Raw genomic sequence first — 22,893 nt, forward strand, 5'->3', positions numbered from 1 at the left:
GGAAAAATGGCAGTGTCAGATTTCAGGCTGAAAGGGAGAAATACAGAGAAGCTGAAGAGGATAAAACAGAACTGCTTAACAAATACTTCTATTCTGTTTTCAGATGAAGGGCCAGGAATAGGAGTAGGAGTAGGACCACAGAAAAACACCTATAAGAAAGGAAGTAAGTGATCACGAGGAGCTAGCTCAAAAGTGATGGAGCTGGATGGGATACATCCAAAAAGTAGTGAAGGAACTTAAGAGTCAGAATTGGCCCCGGAGGACTGGTCCCTCTCTACAGAAGCAGAAAAAAAAGAAATTGAGAACTACAGGCCAGTTAGTCTGCTTTTTTTTTTTTTTTTTTTTTAATTGGTTTTCAAAAATATACAACAGCATAATGCTACAAACCAATTGCGGACATAATACATCGATATTTCAACAACATACAGCTTGATTATCTCCTTTTACCTTTTATTTTCCTCCCCCCTCCCCCTCCCTCCCTCCTCAGTCATACTTTAGCTTATTTTCTCACAGTCCTCTCCATTGTTCATACACACCCCATATTTTTTGAAACTTCTGGAGTTGCCCCTTTCGCATTGCTGTCAATTTCGTCATTTGATACAAATGGTGTAGTCTACCCTCCACCACCTGTACCGCAGGGGTCTCCTTCTGCTTCCAAGCTTTTGCCAGCGCCAGTTTAGCTGCCCCAAATACCTGTATGGCCAACTTGTGGCAATGTATTGGGGTCTTACCTGGCCGTATGTATAATAGACAATTCTCGGCCTGGCTTGGGTAATCTATCTTGGTCAATTCTCTCACCTTTGCAGTCCCACCAAATGTGCCAAAATGTTCCTCGCCCCCCACACCCCTTCCAGCATTCTGTTGACATTTGTGGGTAAATCTTTTGTAGTCTAACCGGTGTATAGTACTACCAGTATAAGATCTTATATCCATTTTCAACTAATGGCTGGGCAATGGAGGGTTTCAACAAATGCCTATAGCTGCTTGCCCACCAGTCTCCCGTATAGTTTGCCTGGAGTTCTGTCTCCCATCTCCCTATATACAGGTCCTGGGGGGAAGAGATCAACAACAGAGCCCTATATATTCATGTTATGCCACCTCTACCCCCTCCCCATCTCATAGCTTTTTCCAATTCAGTCTCGGTCAACTCTAGCTCATCCCTTGCTCGCTTGAATATAAAGTTCCTAAGGCAGCTATAGTATACTAGGTCTCTTTCCTCCAACCCATACTCATCCTGTAGATCCTCGAATGTCCGAAATTCTCCATTCACCCAAATCTGTCCCAATTTATTTAGACCTCTCTTCGCCCATATCTGGTATGTCTTCTCCTCTCTTCCTAGCGGGAACCCCGGTGCCCCCTGTATCGGCATCTGCAAGAAATATGTTCTATCTGGGAAAATCCTTTTTCTTATTTGGAGCCAGGTGTTTAATATATGACTAAGGCACACCGGGACCCTCTCTACCATCGCTAATATATCCCTCCCCGATTTCCACAGTATGTCCCCCATATATCGGGTTCCCATCCATGCTCATTCCCAGTGCAACCATGTTTTGATATTAGCCGAGTCCCATTCAGCCAAAACTCTCAGCTGTGCTGCTTGGTAATACAGGTAAAAATTGGGTACTCCCATTCCCCCCCTATTTGGCATTTGGTACAGCATGTTTCTACGGACTCTTGGTGGTCGCTTTCTCCAGATGTATGCGAACACTTTTTTATTTAACTGTTGAAAGAAGGTTCTGGGGATTGGGATCGGCAGGACCATGAACAAATATAGCAACTTGGGCAGGATCATCATTCTTACAGCATAGATTCTGCCCAACCACGATATTGTGAGACCCTCCAAAGAGCTCCTTAATCTTCCTAGGGAAGTTCTCCTGAAACATAATCTCTATTTTTGGGGTGATCATTATGCCCAAATACCGTATTGCTTTGTGTGCCCATTGGAATGGGTATAAACCCTGTAGCTCCCGGGCCTCTCTCTGGGGTATTGTTAGATGAAGTATTTCTGATTTGTTGGCGTTAATTTTAAAGCCTGAGAGTTCCCCATATTGCGATATCACTTCTATAACCTGCTGCAGTGATTGTTTGGGTTGGGCCAGTGTCAGCAAGACATCGTCAGCAAACAGCATGATCTTATGCTCCCGTCTGCCTCTGACCACTTCCCTTATGTTTCTGTGGTCTCTGATTTTTTTTTTGCTAAAGGTTCAATTGAGAGTGCGAACAATAGGGGGGACACCACACAGCCCTGTCTCGTCCCTCTACCCAGGTTTAGTACAGGATCGTTAAGCTGTGCTCTGCATTGTTGTAGTTTTTGCAATTTCCTTTTATCTGTCGGGTCTGTTTTATGCTCCTTCTCGCTGACCTCTAACTTTATTCTGCTCTCCGTCTCTTTCACTTTCTGTGTTTTGGTTACATGGGCCTGCAGTGCAATGATTTGACCTCTTAATACTGCTTTCATTCCTTCCCAAACGCTCACCGGGTGTACTTCCCCCCTATCATTGAAGTCTATGTACTCCCTAATATACTTTTCAATCTCAGCTATATTCTGTGGGTCTAAAAGAAGTGCTTCATTTAACCTCCAATGTGTTCGTCCTCTCTCTCTTATTCCTGCTCGCATAGTCAGGACCACTAAGGAGTGATCCGACCAGCTACAGGGTTCAATTTTCACCTCTCCCACCCGAGCTCTGATCGTCACATCACCCAGCCAGTAATCAATTCTCGAATATGTGTTATGTTTGGGGGCGTAGTGGGTGTGATCTTTTTCTGTCCCATGATTATCTCTCCATAGATCCATCAGCCCCCACTTTGCCAACCAGGTCTTAAGGGCCACTCTGTCCCCCTTAGCATATCGTGCAGCTCCTCCTGAGTTGTCCAGGCTCGGATCTACCGTCAGGTTCAGATCTCCCCCTATCAGCAATTGACCCTTAACATACTTTTGCAAAATCCTCTCCAAGTCCTGTAGGAATAACGTTTGACCCTTGTTGGGTGTGTAAACACACAGCAAGGTATAGTATTCGTTATTCAGGGAGACTACCATCAGTATATATCTGCCCACTATGTCTTTAACCGTTGTATGAACCTTCCAGGGCTGGGATCGTGACAATGCAATCAGGATTCCCCTCTTTTTTTTTTTACCTCTGTATTAGACGCACATTGTATGCTAGGGTATTGTTTATGTCTCATTAAGTGTTCATGGGTCTTTTTGAGATGCGTCTCTTGTAGGAACATCACATCTGCTTTCTGGCGCAACATTTCTCTAAATACCTGCTTCCTTTTCTGTGGAGTATTCAACCCTCGCACATTGACGGTCACATATTTAAGCATTATACAAGTATGTTATAATTTCTGTCTCTACAAACTCTTTGTATAAGTGAGAGTGGGATGTTTGACCACGGAAATTCAAATCCTGGAGAAAAGAATCTTAAAAAGCTTGTTTATTGATGAAAAGACTCGACACAACTGTTGTGTTTCGGCCGTCAGGCCTGCATCAGGAGTCCATAAAAACATACATATGCAAATAAAGAAAAATTAAGTAAAAACATAAACCATATATGATAAAAAAAAAACACAGTAAAACAATAACATATGATAAAAAACAAAATCAAAAGATAAAATATGGGAACAACATCATTTGCTAAACGTCAAAAAATGTGTTCGCATATACAATGTTCTCATAAAGTGCTAAATATTGCAAGAACAATGCGTACAATAAAATACATATAAATAATGAATAGAATAGGGACTAAACGTACAAAGCATATGAATGAAATATTATATTGGAAGGATATGCTATGATGTGTATAGTTACGGGCGGTAAGCTTATAATGAAAAGTAAGTCCTTTATGCCTAGTCCCTTTTTCATTTGTTCATGTGTTTATATAGATTTTACTGCACAGATGTTTTATGCAACATTAGCATTCCATGGGAATATTGTACATGCGAATATGTAATTATGGAAAAAACTTTCAGTTTTCATTATAAGCAAAGTCTGTATGGGAGGATATGCATACAGAAGACCGTTCCCCCAATGAAGGAGAAAAGCATCTGACACTAGTCTGTCGTGGGCCTGAAGTCTGGAACAGAACTGAGGGACGTTGTGATTGATCTGAGTGGTGAAAAGATCTACCAAGGGGGTGCCCCACTCTTGGAAGATCTTGCGCACTATGCGCGAGTTGAGCGACCACTCATGAGGTTGCATGATCCTGCTCAACCTGTCGGCCAGACTGTTGTTTACGCCTGCCAGATACGTGGCTTGGAGATACATTCCGAAACGGCGAGCCCAAAGCCACATCTGGACAGCTTCCCGACACAGGGGGCGAAATCCGGTGCCCCCCTGCTTGTTGATGAAGTACATGGCAACCTGATTGTCTGTCTGAATTTGGATAATTTGATTGGACAGCCGATCTCTGAAAGCCTTTAGAGCGTTCCAGACTACTCGCTACTCCAGGAGATTGATCTGAAGACCTGATACCTAGAGGGACCAAGCTCCTTGAGTGTGGAGCCCATCTAAATGCGCTCCCACCCCAGGAGAGATGCATCAGTTGTCAGCACTTTTACAGGCTGAGGAATTTAGAAGGGATGTTCCAAGGTCAAATTGGATTGAATTGTCCACCACCGAAGGGAATAGTGAAATTTGGTAGACAGCTGGATCGTATCCTCTAGATTCCCTGCAGCTTGATACCACTGGGAAGCTAGGGTCCATTGAGCAAATCTCATGTGCGTCACATGGACTGTGAAGGCCATGTGGCCGAGGAGTCTCAACATCTGCCGAGCTGTGATCTGCTGAGACGCTCTGGCCAAGGAAACTAGGGACAGAAGATTGTCTGCCCTCGTGTCGGGAAGATAGGCGCGGGCTGTCTGTGAATCCAGCAGAGCCCCAATAAATTCCAGTCTTTGAACAGGGAGAAGATGGGACTTGGGGTAATTCATAACAAACCCGACTAGCTGCAGTAGTTGAATAGTCATCTGCATGGACTGTAGAGCTCCTGCCTCCGAGGTGCTCTTCACCAGTCAATCGTCGAGATAAGGGAACACATGCACTCCCAGTCTGCGTAGCGACGCTGCAACAACTGCCAGGCATTTTGTAAACACCCTGGGCGCAGACGCAAGACCAAAGGGTAGCACACAATACTGGAAGTGCTGTGTTCCGGAGACGAAATCAAAGATACTTACTGTGAGCTAGAAGTATCGGATGTGTATATAAGCATCCTTTAAGTCCAGAGAGCATAGCCAATCGCTTTTCTGAATCATGGGAAGAAGGGTCCCCAGGGAAACCATCCTGAACTTTTCTCGGACCAGGTATTTGTTCAGGGCCCTTAGGTCTAGGATGGGACGCATCCCCCTGTTTTCTTTTGCACAAGGAAATACCTGGAATAGAATCCCAGCCCTTCTTGCCCCGGTGGAACGGACTCAACCGCACTGACGCTGAGAAGGGCGGAGAGTTCCTCTGCAAGTACCTGCCTGTGCTGGAAGCTGAAGGACTGAGCTCCCGGTGGGCAATTTGGAGGTGTGGAAATCAAATTGAGGGAGTATCCAAGCCGGACTATTTGAAGAACCCACCGATCGGAGGTTATGAGAGGCCACCTTTGGTGAAAAAATTTTAACCTCCCTCCGACCGGCAGATCGTCCGTCACAGACACTTTTATAGCGGCTATGCGCAACTGGAGCCAGTCAAAAGCCCGTCCCTTGCTTTTGCTGGGGACCTGCAGGGGCCTGTCGAGGCGCAAGCTGTTCACGAGAACGAGCGCGCTAGGGCTAAGCCTGAGAAAGCTGTTGAGAAGGTGGATTGTACCTACACTTATTGTAAGAATAGGGAGCATTCCTCCTTCCCCTGAAAAAACGTCTACCTAATGAGGTAGATGCTGAAGGCGCCCAGCGGGAGAGTTTGTCGAGGGCGGTTTCCCGCTGGTGGAGCTGCTCAACCACCTGCTCAACTTTATCGCCAAAAATATTATCCCCCCAGCAAGGAACATCCACAAGACGCTGCTGGACTCTATTGTCCAGGTCAGAGGCACGCAGCCATGATAGTCTGTGCATCACTATACCTTGAGCAGCGGATCTGGATGCAACATCAAAGGCGTCGTAAGCACCCCTGCACAGGAACTTACGACACGCCTTCAGCTGCCTGACCACCTCCTGAAAAGGCCTGGCGTGCTCCGGAGGGAGCTTGTCCACCAAGTCTGCCAGTTGCTTCACATTGTTCTGCATGTGGATGCTCGTGTACAGCTGGTATGACTGAATCTTGGACACGAGCATGGAGGACTGATAGGCCTTCCTCCCAAAAGAGTCCAGGGTTCTAGATTCTCGTCCGGGGGCGCTGAGGCAAAATCTCTAGAACTCCTGGCTCTCTTGAGAGCGGAATCCACAACCATAGAGTTGTGAGGTAACTGCGACTTCATCAACTCAGGTTCTCTGTGAATCCGATATTGGGACTCAGCTTTTTTGGGAATGGTGGGATTACTTAGTGGTTTCATCCAGTTCCTAAGCAATGTCTCCTTAAGGACATTATGCAAAGGGACAGTGGATGACTCCTTAGGTGGCGAAGGATAGTCAAGGACCTCGAGCATCTCAGTCCTGGGCTCATCCTCAGATACCACAGGGAAGGGAATAGCCACAGACATTTCCTGGATAAATGAAGAGAAAGAGAGGCTCTCCGGGGGAGAAAGCTTTCTTTCTGGTGAAGGAGTAGGGTCAGAAGGAAGACCACAAGACTCCTCGGAAGAGAAATACCTGGGATCTTCCTCTTCATCCCACAAGGCATCTGTCAGCAATCATTGTCTAGGGATGGTCCCGAGTCCAGTTCACAGAGGCAGTGGGTTCCCAAAGAATACACTGCATCCTCCTAGGTATCAGACAAGAGTTCTCTAACTGAAGTCCAAAACCGGGCCCATCTCGATGCTGAGGAACCCCATCCTTGATGGCAATGCCAAGAAGTCGACTCCCGTGCCGGCGGCGATGAAGCTCCCTCCATCGATGTCGACGGGGAGTCGACCTGGGTGGCAGCCAAGGCCGATGCCGCAAGTGGTACCGGCGTCGGGGACCGCACCACAGGCAAAGAGCTATCTGCCGCTTCCATCGACGGTACCGAGGGCACAAGCACCCCTAGTACCAAGGCAGACTGACGCAGCAGCCCCTCCAGAAGGCCTGGAAGAATGACTTGGATGTGCTCGTCTAAAATCGCTGTCGAGAAAGGCTGTGGGGTCGGTACAGAAGTCGGCATCAGAATCTGTGGAAGCTTGGGAGGCGGTACCGGGCTGTCTGAAAATCGACGCACCGACACCTCTTGTATGGAGGGTGAGCGCTCCTCCCGGCGTCGACGATTCTCAGGTGCCGAATCCCTCAACACCCCAGAGCTCCTGGTACCGTGCCTCGAAGGAGACCGATGACGATGCTTCTTCACCTTCGCTCGAAGCACGTCACCGGTACTCCTTGGTACCGATGCGGAGGACGTGGAATCCACACGCCTCCTCAGGGTCGGGTCTGACAGCGGTCAGTCCCGGTGGGCCTGCACAGCAGGAGCCTTCGAGACAGGTGGAGACCCACTGGATGGCTCGCTACTCCCAGCTAGTGGTGATGCCCGGACAGCCATTACCTGCGCTCCCGATGTCGATGCCGAGGAATCAGTCGGAGCTCCGAAAAGACAGTCCCGAAGAGCTCTTCTCGACGCCTGTGTCCGCTTTTTCAAGCTGAGACACAACTTGCAAGCGTCTGAGTGATGGTCGGGCCCAAGGCACTGGATGCACCACGCATGCGGGTCAGTACCAGAGATCGTCGGCTGGCACCGAGCACACTTTTTGAAGCCGCTGAGAGTCTTCGATGACATGGGCAGAAAAATCACGGTGGCGAAATCAAAAGGCTCGATTGTGCCAACAGAGGGGCACAAAATGAGAACCGCGTACGCGAAAGGAAACTTAAAAAGGAGAAGAAATAAGAATATAAGGTTTTGGGGTTTTTTTTTTTAAACTGGAAAAAGAAAAAGACGAACGAGGCAACTAAAACAAAAAAGAAAGCGCAAACGAACAGCGCTAAAACGCCAAAGTCTTTCTCTGGGCCTGAGGGAGAGAGACCAACACGCAGCCACTCTCCTCCGTGGAAAAAGAAATACTGAGGCCGGAACGGACGCGTGCGGGCAGGAAGATGGCCGCGCATGCGCGATGTGAGTCCCTTGCGCTCCAGAAGCTATCACAAAGCTTTATGGATTTTTGCTGGGAAAAATGCTCTGTTCCTGGGCTGCCGTGGACGCCGACCCACATGCAAGAACAAGCAGCCTGCTTGTCCTCGGAGAATGTGCTATAACTAGACCTGTGCAGGCTCCACAGGAGATAAGAGTATGGCAGTGTTGTCTCCAACACCACAGAGTGTCCATAAACAGCAGGTAAGACATCAAAGTAGAGCCTGGGGTTGCATGTGTGTCTGTGGCCACTAAAATGGGGTCAGGGTCAAAGATAATTTGGTAAGCACTGTTCTAAGTTAAGATGTAATGTTGCTTATAGACAGGGAAAGGAAAGGGCTCTCCCTAGGTACACCTTTACTAGCTAAATCCTCTTTGCTACAGTCATTCTCCCATCTCCTGCCTCTCTTACCAGCAACAACCGTAATCTACTTCTCAGGCCTATGTTTAGCAATTCAAATCAGTAACACTCAGCTCTAAAAACTTTTTCTCCATAACATGAATCCTTCTCTCAAAGATTGCTTTCATCTCCAGATGACTAAGATGCATGCGATTTGGTGATAAGGTTAATTTGTCAAAAACATATTCATCACTAATGCCAAACTTCTGAAACTTTTTCAAAATGGGAAAAATAAGACAGAAAAGGAAAGAAGGGAATTTTATTGGTGGCTTTCCAAAGTTTGGACCTGAGGAAAGAGATACCAGCTCCTGAATATTAGTGAAAAATACAAAAAATAAATTTTGTCCAGATTCCAAGTATTTTTTGCTTTGTTTTGTTTGTTGATCTTTATGTCTATGCATTTAAGTTCTAAATTAGTTCTGGGTCCGTCCAAAATACTGGGTCTGGCTACACCACTGCTTGACTCCACCAGTCACTTGCCAAACACTCTCACAGCAGTAGCAATATTCAATGGACAGGATTTTATTTATTTATTTTTTTGCATTTGTATCCCACATTTTCCCTCCTATTTGCAGGCTCAATGTGGCTTACATTATTCCGTAATGGCGATTGCCATTTCCAGAATGAGAAATACAAAGTGGTATTGCATTAGGTTCATAAGCAACAGAGTGTAAAACTTCCTCCTCTTCACACAGGCCAAATCAATTCCATGACACTCTGCACACCACCCTAGGAAGGGGGTGATGGGGGGGACTGGCATGCTACGCAGGTCTGACCTTAAGGAGACCTCATGTTCTGAGCAGGCCAAATCCTCTTGTACCTCACCACTTACCAAAAGCAATGCAATCAGAGAAGGGGTACAGATGGCATTGGCTGTAATAAGCAGCTGCTTTGCCAGGCCAGTCGGAGCCTTGAGGGAAAGGGGGTAACTCCAAACTTTGCCCTTACACTTCTGCAGCATCATATAAAGATAATGAATCTCAAGGCAAAAGGAAAAACACCCCGGCGCTGCTGTCGACACCATCTTGATCTCTGGATTATTACCAATGATTTTTACTGCAATTAGGTAAGAAGCTCAATGAATGTAGGAATGTTGCACAAAAACAAGAAAAAAAAGGAGCCCAGAGACAGATACCATCCTCACTTTCAGTTTTCAGAAGGAAGCTGTAATGGTCTGAGTTATACCAAAGCAGATAGTAGCTAAGTTTAGAGGTGGAGAGTAGGGAGGAAGGGAGGTTATGTGGGTGTGATACCTTCTGCACTGGTTTTCATCTCTAGTCAACTGCCCAACGTTAAAGTACAGAATGCATCTAGTCAGGCTGCTCCATCAGTGCTTTGGGGTTGAAAAGCATGGGTTACAGCTAGTCCATATACCTGTATTGCCAGAGTAAATCAGAAGATAGATGTGGTGTGCTAACAACCAAAACAAATTTAAAGACAGATCCATCTGTATTTTCTTTTTCAGGCAGCCTGTGAAATAACACTGCCTCATTCCACTAAGAAGGTGTTTTAAAAAAACAGAACAGTCTTCCTCTAGTGGTCCAGCAGATGGCACTGACAGACAACAACACTTAACACAGGACAAGCCCTTCCTGGCTGTCGCACACCTATGAGGACATAAACCACTAGGGATTTGGGGAGAAGGAACAAATGAAAGAGTAAAGGGACAGAAGGAGACAATGGAGTATATTAAGAGGCAGGAAAGAGGAACAGAAAGAATAAAAATGTTGATAAGACAAACAGGAGATATTGGGGAGGTTTAAGGAGAGATGGTTTACACTGTCAAACAAAATTATTAAGATCACTCTTTTCATTCAGATTTATCATTTCTTTCACAGAAAAGATTAAAGTTCTTTTGATTCGGGGAACTGCTATGATCAAGAAAACCGGAGGCAGATGTCACATTAAGGATTGTAACATATGAATAAGACAAGCACAGAGAAGACATGTTTATAATGGACATGGCCAATCCGAGACTGCAAACATTTTATCCCACAAATTGTATTATATTAAGATACAATTTTTAAAAAACAAGGTCTATGACTCAAAAGTATACAAATAGCAGAGAAATAGAACCACAGATGTTTTGAGTGATTTTGCTAGTAACTACTTTTAAGAAGGGCAAGAGGAAACAAAAGCTCCCTCATTTGAAACAGAACAATACCTCTCTGTGGGCCAGATGTTCCCCTCCCCCTCCTAAGATAAAAAGAGCAAAAACCTATTAGTCTATCTGGCAGTGTACCAAAAGGCCTGAATACTGTGCATTTTACAGTCATACCCTCAAAGGGATTTGGCACAAAGAAACAAACCACAATACTTCAGTACAGTTCATTGTACCTCCCCAAATTTTCTCCAGGAATTATGCCATTCCTATCACTTGCAGAAAATCATCAGCCCTATGTACTTACTCATTTAAATGTAGTTCACGTGCTACACCTAAAATTCTGACTCTAACACTTAAACTACCCAGGGTTGTGAGGTGGTCATTTATGTATTGTGCACGTCATTGCAGTGACAGTGTATGAACTATGAAACACCTGGAAAAGGACATCTGATAAAAGCAATGATCAAGAGCTGGAACCATTCATACTTTTAGCTGTTGCAAAGCTGTGGCAATCAATGGTTGGCTGGATGTCTGCTCGTGATGCAAGGTAAGGAGTCCCTCGATGGACTGCTGGAAAGCTTTCCTTTGGCTCACCAGATGAGCAGACTGCGTGACCACCAAAAGCAAGTTATCCACCTAGAAGTGCAAGAAGTAGCAAATGCTGAATTCTGACAAACACCAACTTAAAAACACACAAAGTTACCATAATCAGAATCTTTGCCCTGTGGAGAAATGTTTACTGTCCCTTCACCCCTCCAAATTCAGTAGAATGTCTGGAAACCCAAAGAATTTTTTTTTTTAACTACCAGCTTATAGATTTGTTTAAATGCAAGATGTATCAATGCTAAAATTACACTACTGTGACACTTTAATGCAAATATATTATTCCTTATGCTAAATACTCATAAAGCTCAAAAGCAGAAGTTGCTTACCGGTAAGAGATGATTAATCCTGTCTATGGAGAACATTTGTTACAGGTAAACAACTTTGATTTCTTTGCTGGAAAGCAGGATATAATCAGGCACACAATTGTGTGACTCCAAAACTCAGGGACGCTCCAATTTGTAGATCACTGCTTATTCTTGAGGAGCAACCCAGTCAAATGAAGTGAGAGTTGAATAGATCACAAAGACAGATTGCGCAATACTGCTTGTCTGTCAGCACTCTCTTTGCTTGAAAACTGGTCCAGACAGTAGTGTGAAATAAAAGTAAGAAATGAGGTCCAAGCAACTGCTTTGCATTTGCTTTCTAGTGAAAGACATTATATAAGAGCTACAGAAGCAGCAGTGGTTCTTACTGATAAGGTCTGATTTTAATGGATAGAATCATATGAGTCAGTACATCACTGAACCGAATATAGGACACTAACCTGCTTATTTTCGAAGGAGAAGGGCGGCCATCTTCCGACACAAATCGGGAGATGGCCAGCCTTCTCCTAAAGCCTGCCAAATCGGTATAATCGAAAGCCGACTTTGGCCGGCTTCAACTGCTTTCTGTCGCAGGACCGGCCAAAGTTCAAGGGGGCATGTCAGCAGGGTAGCAAAGGCGGGACGGGGGCGTGGTTAAGAGATGGCCGGCCTCGGCCGATAATGGAAAAAAGAAGGCCAGCCCTGACGAGCATTTGGCCGACTTTACTTGGTCTCTTTTTGTTCACAACCAAGCCTTGAAAAGGTGCCCAAACTGACCAGATGACCACCGGAGGGAATCGGGGATCATCTCCCCTTACTCCCTCCAGTGGTCATCAACCCCCTCCCACCAAAAAAAAAAAAATTTTTTAAACATTTTTTTGCCAGCCTCAAATGTCATACCCAGCTCCATGACAGCACTATGCAGGTCCCTTGAGCAGTTTTTAGTGGGTGCAGTGCACTTCAGTTCAGGCAGGCGGACCCAGGCCCATCCCCCCCTACCTGTTACACCCTCCAAAACCCACCCAAAACCCACATGTAGGTGCCCCCCTTCATCCCTAAGGGCTATGGTAGTGGTGTACAGTTGTGGGGAGTGGGTTTTGGGGTTTTTTGCGGGTGCTCAGCACACAAGGTAAGGGAGTTATGCACCTGGGAGCAATTTGTGAAGTCCACTGCAGTGCCCCCTAGGGTGCCCGGTTGGTGTCCTGGCATGTGAGGGGGACCAGTGCACTACAAAAGCTGGCTCCTCCCACGACCAAATGGCTCGGATTTGGCCAGGTTTGAGATGGCCGCCATTAGTTTCCATTATCAGCGAAAACCAATGGCGGCCATCTCTAACGCCGGCCATCTCTAAGGGTGGCCCAAATGTTGAAATTTGGCCGGCCCCAACCATATTATCGAAACGAAAGATGGCCAGCCATCTTGTTTCTATAACACGGTCGGGTACGCTGCTTGACGGGGCTGTCATTTGAGATGGCCGGCCCCATTCGATTATGCCCCTCTAAGCGATTAGCTAGTGTATGATCTGCTGCTGGATTTTCAAGTTAGAAGGGGGTCAAACATGGGCATAGTTTAACTGTTTCATTTGGGGGGAGGGCAAAGGGTGTGGCTTGGCATATTAGCATATTCAATTGCATATATACATCTCATGCATATTAATTATGGTTATTCAAAAAACTCACATACCCCCAGACTAAAACACTGAATATGAACCCAGCATATGAAAACCATGAAGATTTTATTTTTAAACTGAAATGAGCCAGCACCATGGGAAATTTCTCTCATTATGCCCCTCTCACAGTCACACAAATTAACAAGGGTAGTGTGCACTTTCCCTAGGACTGACACCAGCACCCTCTGTGCGCCTTCTCCAAATCTGAACTCTCCTTCCTTACTAGCAACTCCCCATCTATTGCCACATAGACAGAAAAAAAATACCCTCTCCCCCAAACAGGCAGCACTTTTTTTCCTGGGGCCAGCCACAGGCAGCACTTTTTCATCCCCCACCCCCACCCCTTATGGGCAGTACTTTTTTTCTAGCCCTCCTTCCTCAAAGGCAGCACTTACCCTGCCACCCCCTTCAGGAAAACCTTTTTCCTCTTGGCCCCCTCCAGTGACAGCACTTACTCCCAGGGGAAGCTCACAGCAGTCTGCTGCCAGAAGCAAGGGATGAGGTGGTATCCCCCCAAGATACCCAAAAGAGAGGACCCCCTGAAAAACTCTTGATTAGGAAGGAGGATGAGTAAGTCCCCTCACTCTAAACATTAGTCAGGCAGTTGCCCCAGGAAAAATAGAATACAATTTATATTCCCAAGTTATACAAACAAACAAACAAAAAAAAAACCCAAAGCTGCCAACATTGGCTATATTCAACAAAATCTATTTGAATTAAATTATGTTGCCTGGAACTCTAATACACAAAAAATACTGACCCCTGACTCTCCATTGTCATAGTATTAAATGAAAACATATATTCTGCATCCACAGGAGCCTTCCTCATGCAACAGTGGGTGCAGAGCTGAACTAGAGCATGTCCCCCTGGAATTCACCACTCAAAATAAAATCGGATTATGGTTTCATCTCAGTATCAGTAACATAACCCTTCTCTGACAGATGTACTGGGACCAATATTTAGCTGGCGGAAGTTAGTGCTTTGCTGACCATTATCAGCTTTATTCCCAGATATTCAATGCCAAGCCGTGTCCTTGCACCAGCACTGAATATCCAGGCATACGTGGCTGGATAAAACATAGCTTCCGCGATATTCAGCACTTAACTGGCTAGGATGAACCACATTAAGATAGTACTGTGTTTGATGCAGTTATCCTAGCTGCTTCAGGGCCCCTTTTACTAAGCTGCAGTAAAAGGAGCCCTGCGCTAGCGGTGGTGGCCATTTTTGCCGCACACCGGGGCCCTTTTACCACAGTAGGTAAAAAGGCCAAAAAGCGAAATGACCATGCTGTAAGTTCGCACTTGCCGCATGGCCATTTTGGGGGGAGCATTTAATGCCACCCATTGAGGTGGTGGTAGGGACTCCTGCACTAACCTGGTGGTAACCGGGCAGCGATTATCACCAGGTAACCCCCAGCAGAAATATTTTTTCAATATTTCCGCTAGTGCCAGAAATGGCTTGTGCGGAGGGTCGAACTACCACTGGTACCTGTGTTGGGCCGGAGGTAGTTCCAGGTTGCCACACGGCAACCCTTTAGTAAAAGGGTCCCTAAGTGCTTTATCTCCCTGACAACTCACCATAGAAAAATATTCAAATTCAGATTGTGATCATCACCTCAGGAACAGCACATGCTTAAAGACGACAGGTGTTTGTTTGCTCCAGAGCCTGCTTTCAAATAGAGTCAGAGCCAGACGCTTTCTGAAATAACAAAACCCTCAAACCCTATACAAAAAATGTAACACACCATAACAGCCCTAACCTACCTAAGGCACCAATAACAGTAGCCATACTGGGTTAGACCAATGATTCATCTAGCCCAGTATCCTGTTTTCCAAACAGTGGCCAAGCCAGGTCACAAGTACCTGGCAAAAACCCAAATCATGGCTAAACGCCATACTACAAACCCCAGGGCAAGCAGTTGCTTCCCATGTCTGTCTCAACAGTAGACTATGGACTTTTCCTCTATGAATTTGTCCAAACCTTTTTTAATCCCAGATACATTAACCGCTGTTATCACATCCTCCGTCAAAGAGATCCAGAGCTTAACTATACCTGCTACTGGGAAACTGGAGCAAGATGGACTTGTTACACATTCCTACATAGACACTACATGCTAGCAGAATCTTTCACCTAAGTGACACATGCAGAACATGGATAGACCTTCATGTGATACAAAATAGGGAAAAGAAGGAGATAGTGGAAGGGTCTTTATTGGACCACACAAAGCCTTACATAGTAACATAGTAGATGATGGCAGATAAAGACCTGCACGGTCCATCCAGTCTGTCCTACAAGATAAACTCACTACATATGGTATGATGTGATGCTTCATATGTATACCTGATCTTGATTTGTCCTTGCCATTGTCAGGGCACAGACCATAGAAGTCTGCCTGGCTCTGTCCTTATTTTAAATTTCTGAAGTTGTGGAAGCCCCTGGAAAGCTCCACTGCAGCCCTTTCAAACCTATTCAGCCACGATCAGGGAACAGAACGCAGAAGGATTGTCCAGCACTGGTATCCTTTTCAATTAGCAGTGTTGCTATCTAATCTCCACTAAGCTTCTTTAGATCCATTCTTTCCAAACAGGATTCCTTTGTTTTTATCCCACACCTCTTGAACGATTACTTGCTTGATAGTGTCCTATGTTGGTGTCACGTCTGTGGCCGTGACCACCCTCAGACTTACTTTATTTCTGGGGGTCAGCTTCTAAGCTGGCTTCTGCCTATCCTTTCTGGAGTAGTTTTCCTTCTGTGTGCTGGCTGCTTCCAGCATGGCTCTAATTACTCCACTCTGCTGCACCTGGGGGTGCTGCCTGAGTTAGCTCTACCTCTGTCTCCAGCCTGGCTCTGTTTTATTCTAAGTCTCTCTATGTTCTGTGTGCACTCTGCCTGCTCCTTGGTTTGTGCTCCTCTCACCCGCTGGTGGCCAGAGCCAGTGGCTGCCATAGTTTGTCTTGTTGTTCCTACCCGTTCCAGACTTTAGCCCAGTCCTGTCCGGTTCTTCCAGGCTGCCGGACTTTTCTCTCTTGTTTGTGCCTGGACAGCCTCCATAGTTGCTTACTGATGGCTGCTGCAGCTGCTCCTCAGGTGTTGAAGGGCTTTATTAATCACTTAGAGACTGCAGCCTTTGCATCGTCTAAGGTACCTGGTATGTTAGAGTGCTCTGTGCACTGCTACCTTGTCCAGTTCAGTGTGAGTTTCTAGCTTGTTACTAGTAGCTTGGGCATAGCTTTTCTTGTTGGCTTGTGTACAGCTTTACTAGTTCTCCTGTGTGTTGTGTGAGTTCCTAGCGTGTGACTAGTTAGCTTGGGCATAGCTTTGCTTGTTAGCTTGTGTACAACTTTACTAGTTCTCCTGAGTTTTGCTTAGTGGGAGAATCTGCACTCCAAGATTTGGCTGGCTGGTCTCCCCTGCCCGCAGTAAAGGATTGCTGACTCCCCTGCTGCCACTGCCCTCCCCCCCTGAGCCTTGGTGGGCCCTCCCCAGGCCTACACATGAGTACGCCCTGGTGGTGCCCTCGTTGGGGGCAGGAAAGAACCCCACTCTTTCCTGCCCACTACCGCTTTTCTGGGCCGGTGCCACCGCTTTTTCAAAATGGCCGCTGAGACTGCAAGCAGTATTCTCATGAGACTGCCACAGGAAGTCTTGGTGGCCATTTAGAAAAAATAGCGGCACTGGCGCAGAGCAGCGGCAGCAGGCAGGAAAGTGTGGGATTCTTTCCTGCCCTGAAGAAGTACTCCCATGCAGCTTCTCCTGCTCTTGCCTTAAGGGTGAGTGCAGGGGGCAGCTGAAAAATTTCCTTCCCCATCCACACATGCGGCATCTCCCTCTCTCCATCTACCACCCCCCCCCCCCAACAAGATCCATCATTGTTCTCCTTCCCTCCTTTCCTCTCTTCCTTCCTCCCCCCTTGCAAGGTTCAGTGTTGCTCACTCTTCCTCCTTCCCCTCCCCCCCCCCCGCAAGGTCTGGTATTGCTGCCCCCTCCCCCCAATCTCCCTCCAAGCTCCAGTGCTCTCTCTCTCCCCCTCCCTGCCCCCCAAACTGCAGCCTTTAAATTGTCCGGGCCACCAGTAATATCAACAATGTAAGCACACTGCCTTTGGCCGGTCTGGATGCATTTTCACTGCAGCGGCCCTCATACGCAGAAGCAGCAACAGAAAGAATGCTTCCGGGCTAGCCAAAGGCAGTGTGCTTACATCAATGACGCTGCCAGCAGCCCAGAAGATGGAAAGGCTGAAGCAGAGCGGAGGGGAGGAGGAGTGACACTGGACCTTGGAAGGAGGGAGATGCCACATAGGTACAGTATAAAGAAAATGAGAAGGCAAGCCGTTTGGGGGGGGGGGGGCAATGCCCCCCTCAGCCCTCCCCCCAAACTACACCCATGTCAAAGGAGATAAAACAGCTGCATAGCATTTGTAACAGACTTTATTCTTTACAAGGTAGTAAGAGCCTGTTTACAGTCCAGAGTGTGGAGTTACTTCTTGCAGTGATGCTTGTGCTGTTGGATTCATCTCTTGATTCAGATAAAAAGGTGTGACCACCTCTGATGAAACTGCTAGACGTCAACTGTCAAGGTATGGAAGCACCAAGAGTCCGTGATAGTGTAAGTGGGCCATAACTCCTACAAGGTACTTACTGTTCTCCTGGGAAACTGAGGATAGTCCAAATGAGAGGACTTTGTACTGGTAATGATGGGTGTGCAGGGTGAAATAATGGTCCCTCCTGCAACTGGGATGAATGAATTATATAAATGCATGCATCCTTGAGCTCCAAACACAGCTGGTCCCCTTTGGTCAGGTAGGGAAGAAAGGTGGGAAGGTTGTTTATCTTTAACTTATCTCTGTAGAGAAAGAGGTTGAGGTCTCCAAGGCCAAGACAGGATCTAGTCATCCCTCTTTTAGAGGAAAATGACGTACTTGAAATAGAACCGTAGATCGTAGATTTTTTTTCTTCTGGGAGTGGCGTACCTAAATTAGTTGCCACCCAGACTGGATTATCCCCTTCTCCATGCATGTGCTGGTGGCTCTGCCAATCCCCTGCCCCGGAACAGGAAGCTGACTTCAGAGGGGGCAGGAGACCAGCACAGCTGACAGCCATATGCATGGAGACTAAAAGCCCTGCAATTGCTCGATGTGCCCCATTGTTGCCTGTACCTGGGTGGACCACACCCACCGCCCTGCCCTTCAGATGCTATTCTCTTTTGTAAAAACAGGTACCATTGCATTGGCCTGTGATAATAAATGATTTCTTCATGAAGAAACTGGCTATGGGCCTGAGTTAGGTGAGACAAGGTAAAGTCTCTTTTCAGTAGCTGGGGATCAGAGATGGTATATAGACTTAACACTGCTGAGTATCCAAGATCCACTGTTATTCCTTACCATTCCTGAAGAAAATAATGTATTTGAGCCCCAACAGGTGGGGCAGTGTATATATTTTGAAAATGAACTAGTACTCATCAAATGGTTCTATCAAAAAAAGGAGACCTGTTTAGGCTAAGTAGGGGTAGTCTGTTTTGCTTGTCTTCTTCCTCTTGGATGAAACCTAGCACAGATCTGATGCTGTGCCTGTTGCAACAGACTTACAATAAATAAATAAAAGAGGGGAGGACAACTCCCCCCCCCAAGAAGCTTCATTTATACTGGGTTATGCTTATTTATCTAGAAAATCTATGGACCGATGTTACAACAGAAAGATGCTATAAGGTGGAACAATGGTCCTTCACAGTATCCACCGTCTCGCTAACCTCCCCCCCCCCCCCCCCCCCCCCACACACACACACACAAGTGTCTCCAGGGCAAGCTGCATCTGCTAACTTAATGTGCATATTCTCTCAATGACCAAATGCTTGTAGCAATGCAATATGTTTGGCTGTAATGGCTGAAGCTGATATTCTGAAGGAAGTCGCAAAAACATCATATGATGAATGGATAAATGGATTGCACACTCATCTGCTTCAGATAAAATGGTGGTTAGTTCAGACAAAGTTTATCAGAGAAGTCATCTTTGGATCTTTTGAAGAAGGGTACGCATATATGGTACCTTGTAATAAGCAGCAATCCTTGCATGAGTTCTGATGAAGGCTCTTTTTTTCTTGGTGGCGTATTAGGAAGTGTCTGCATTTCTTCATCTTTTTCAGACCAACTTCTACAAATGTATGCAGGAGCTGTGTGTCCTGTTGAATCCAGGGATTGATTAAACCTTATATTTCAGGTCCAACATTTTAGAAACCGTCTACAGCATCACTGGCACACATCACAAGCAAATCTGCTGTTCATAAAATTTAAAACTGCCCTTAAAACTCACCTTTTTTAAACAAGCTCTCTCATAACCTAATTATATTTCTTTTTCAAAATTTCAAAGTTGCTGTGCCGTAGCACACCTTTATGCATTTACCCACATCCACCTACTCTCTGTTTTATCATGGCTTTGCCATTCAGTTTAATTCTTATTCCTTTTGTGTGTTCTTATTGTTTTTCATCTTGACTTCCCTATTTGTGCTGTTTTGTATTTTTTTTTATATATATTTATCATTTATAACCTTTTTTTCTTAATATTTTGTTATCCACTTAAACGTATATTTATATGATTTGCAGTATATCAAAATAAACAAATTTGAAAGACATCTACTCTAGGTTATGATTCTTGCTATAGAGGAAATGGAACATCTTTCACCATTCACTGTACAAACCATCTTATCTTTCCTACCATATAATACCTTACACTCCCCTCTTGTAACCTTCACTCTCTCAAGGACCATCATTTGCATTTTTCCCAGTAGCCTCTGCTCACCTTGAATGGCACCATTCCTCTAGAATCCCCTTACAAAACACATTTAGAGATCTCTTATCCTAAATTCAAGAATGGATTGTAGACCCACCTGTTTTCTGCAGCCTTTGATACATGACTTCACTGATAACCCTATCCCAGGAATACTGTTCTGTATCAGCCTGGGTCAATTGTCACTCACTTACCCTTATATTCTTTATCCTGCTTCTTAAATTACTCTCTATTCTTCACTATCACGCACTGTAGTTCCTTTCATTCTACCTTTTTTTTAAACAATTGTACACTGATTTGCTGTTGTTCACGAAAGGCGGTACAGTACAGTCTCGATTATCCAATGTAAAAATGGGACCGACTTGTCGGATAAGTGAAAAGTCGGATAATATGGAAAACTATGGTATCCCCTTTAAACAATGGATAAACAAAAGGCAGAGTTCCCAATTTCCAAAAATTCTTTAACACCTGAGCATGACTGGAGTGCTAAAACATACTGTAATTACTGTACCATACAGTAAAATGGGACCAATATAGAACTGTAAAAACACAATCATAAAGAGTGCTGTACTGTATACATAGTAGCAATACAATTGGTAAATATAAATTATGAAATTATTTTGTAAAATTTTGTGATTAATGTTTGTTTTCCCATTTTACTTCTCTTCCTCACTGCAAGGTCACACCAGCTTCTCAATAACATTACATCAGTAGTTGTCACTTCCTCTTGTTGTTCCACATATGCCAGTGCAACCTCAATTGCCTTGACACCTTCACTATGACTGACTTTTACAATTATTATGTTCAGCCTCACTCGAATTGTCATCGGCATCATCTCCATTCCCATTCACCATAGCAATAGCATAATTGTCAGTTAGCACTTCTTGCTCATCTGCCTGCATCCCATGACCTAGCGATCCAGTAGATAATACCTTTGATGTGGCTGGGATGGCGCTTTTTGTGGTGTTTGTTTGGCGCTGATTTTGGGGGTAGCTGGCTTTTCTCCCACAAAGAGCTTTTTCCTCTGCTCTTTTGTCCGGTGCTCTGATGGTGGCAGACTCCAAATGTTAGGCGGTTCTGGTTCTATTGTGGTGCCTGCAGAGATTCGTTTGAATTTGCTTTGTTTATGCTTTCTGGTCCCAATTTCTCACAGTAGCATGTAGATAAAATATTTTTTGACTATTTTGGGACTTTTTGCTTCCCCTTTGGTTTGTGGACCTGTAGGGGTATTTCCCTGTGATCTAGCCTGAGCTGGTCTTGGCCTATACAAGCCTATGACAGCTTGGTACAATAAGATGGCTGCTGCACCCTCTGACCTGCACATCTCTGTGTCAGCAACATCCAGCCTCAGCTTGTGGAAAATCACTGACAGGCTTGCTGAAGCCAACGACATTCTGTGTTCCAACCATCCCCCTTCTATCTCAGAGAAGCTGAGAAGGGAGGCAGAGCCATGGCACCAGAAGTTACCATCTCCAAGGTCACAAAAGAAAGAACTCTTCTTGCCCATGCACTGGACTGTACGTGATCATAATTGGTCCGGGCTATCACCTGACCGAGAGGTCTGGAAGAACGCGGGAAGAGTGGGAGAAGTTAGTTAGTCGGAGGCCCTTGGAGGAGGAGTACCTGTGAAGGACCTGAGAAATCCAGCAAGGCTCGGGGTGAGCCAGAGACTGTATGATACCAACCTTGTGACCTGCATAACTGGTGCAAATACCTGTGGCAGAGATATTGGCTCTGATAACCAAAGGAGAGACGGAAACCTGCTTGTTTGCTGAGGAAGACCTGCACTACATATGACACAGACAGCGTCTGGGAAGATTCTGCTCCGGTCTCATCTGAAGCTGTCATCAGGACAGCATGGTGAGATCACAGTGATATATTTCCTAGTCTGGGGTTAGGCAGTGGTTTTATCTAAGTACGACTGGTTTATGTCAGCTCTTGGGCCCAGATGCACTAAACGTTTTTGATCGTTAAATGAGCCCTCAAGGAAGAATTTCCTATCCTTTCCATGCACTAAAGCCCATTTTCCGACGACAGTAGCAGCTAACGAAAACGGAATGCAGCTGAGCAATTCTTCTACAAACCCCATTGAAATGAAATGTACTAACCTTTTCCGATTGGTTTACCGCAGGGAAAGTGATTGAAACGCCGTGAAATCTAACGAGAGGTCTGCACCTCTCGTTAGGGCTGCACGGGCTTGGAAAAACTATAAACAAACAAACCTTGAGCCAATCCCAGCCCATAGCTGTGATAAACGCACTGTGATTGGCTCAGCACAGCGTGTTGTGACACTGCTCCCCACTTCTCCCTGCAGCATAAATCCAAGCTTCTGGCACGTTAGAAAAAATAAATAACCCACAAAACACATGGCTCCCCGCTTCCCCCTGCAATAAAAAAGAAAAAACCGAAGCAAAAGGATTGGGAGGGGGCAAAGGCGCCCGTCATGAGCGTCCTGTATGGACGGCCTTGGCCCCCCCCCCCCCCCCGCCACACGAAAAAACTCCAATTTTAGCAGCCATAGGCCTCCTCCCTTCCTGTTCTGTGTATTCTCCCACATTAGCTCCGCCTCCCGCCATGCTCCGCTCCCGTGCCCCGCCTCCTCCGCCCCCCTTAGGTCATTGCCGACGCTCCCCCCCTCCAACAACCCCCCCTTTGTCTTACCGGCCCGTGCAGCGCCTCTCACCTCTGCTGCACGGGCAATAACAGCTGATCGGCGATTCAGCAGGCCTCCTCAGACGTCCCTTCTTTCTTCTTGGGCCCGCCCTCCTCTGACATCCTAGAGTTATCAGAAGTGTACTATTGAACAAGACGTAGGGATGGTAGGTAGAGCTGAGTGCGATGATGTTGGGTTCTGCCTGTTGTA

The 22,893-nt window shown here is 45.9% G+C and overlaps 1 protein-coding gene across 1 annotated transcript in view; it reads right to left on the reverse strand.

The window, feature by feature from the left end:
- The window catches only part of MAP3K4 (mitogen-activated protein kinase kinase kinase 4), a 540,168-nt gene that overhangs the window by 193,425 nt on the left and 323,850 nt on the right, over positions 1 to 22,893 (reverse strand). The window contains 1 exon segment of the mRNA XM_030198101.1: positions 11,161 to 11,310. Coding sequence (XP_030053961.1) covers positions 11,161 to 11,310 — 150 coding nt within the window.

The sequence above is a fragment of the Microcaecilia unicolor genome, chromosome 3, assembly GCF_901765095.1.
Source record: "Microcaecilia unicolor chromosome 3, aMicUni1.1, whole genome shotgun sequence".
Classification (NCBI taxonomy): Eukaryota; Metazoa; Chordata; class Amphibia; order Gymnophiona; family Siphonopidae; genus Microcaecilia; species Microcaecilia unicolor.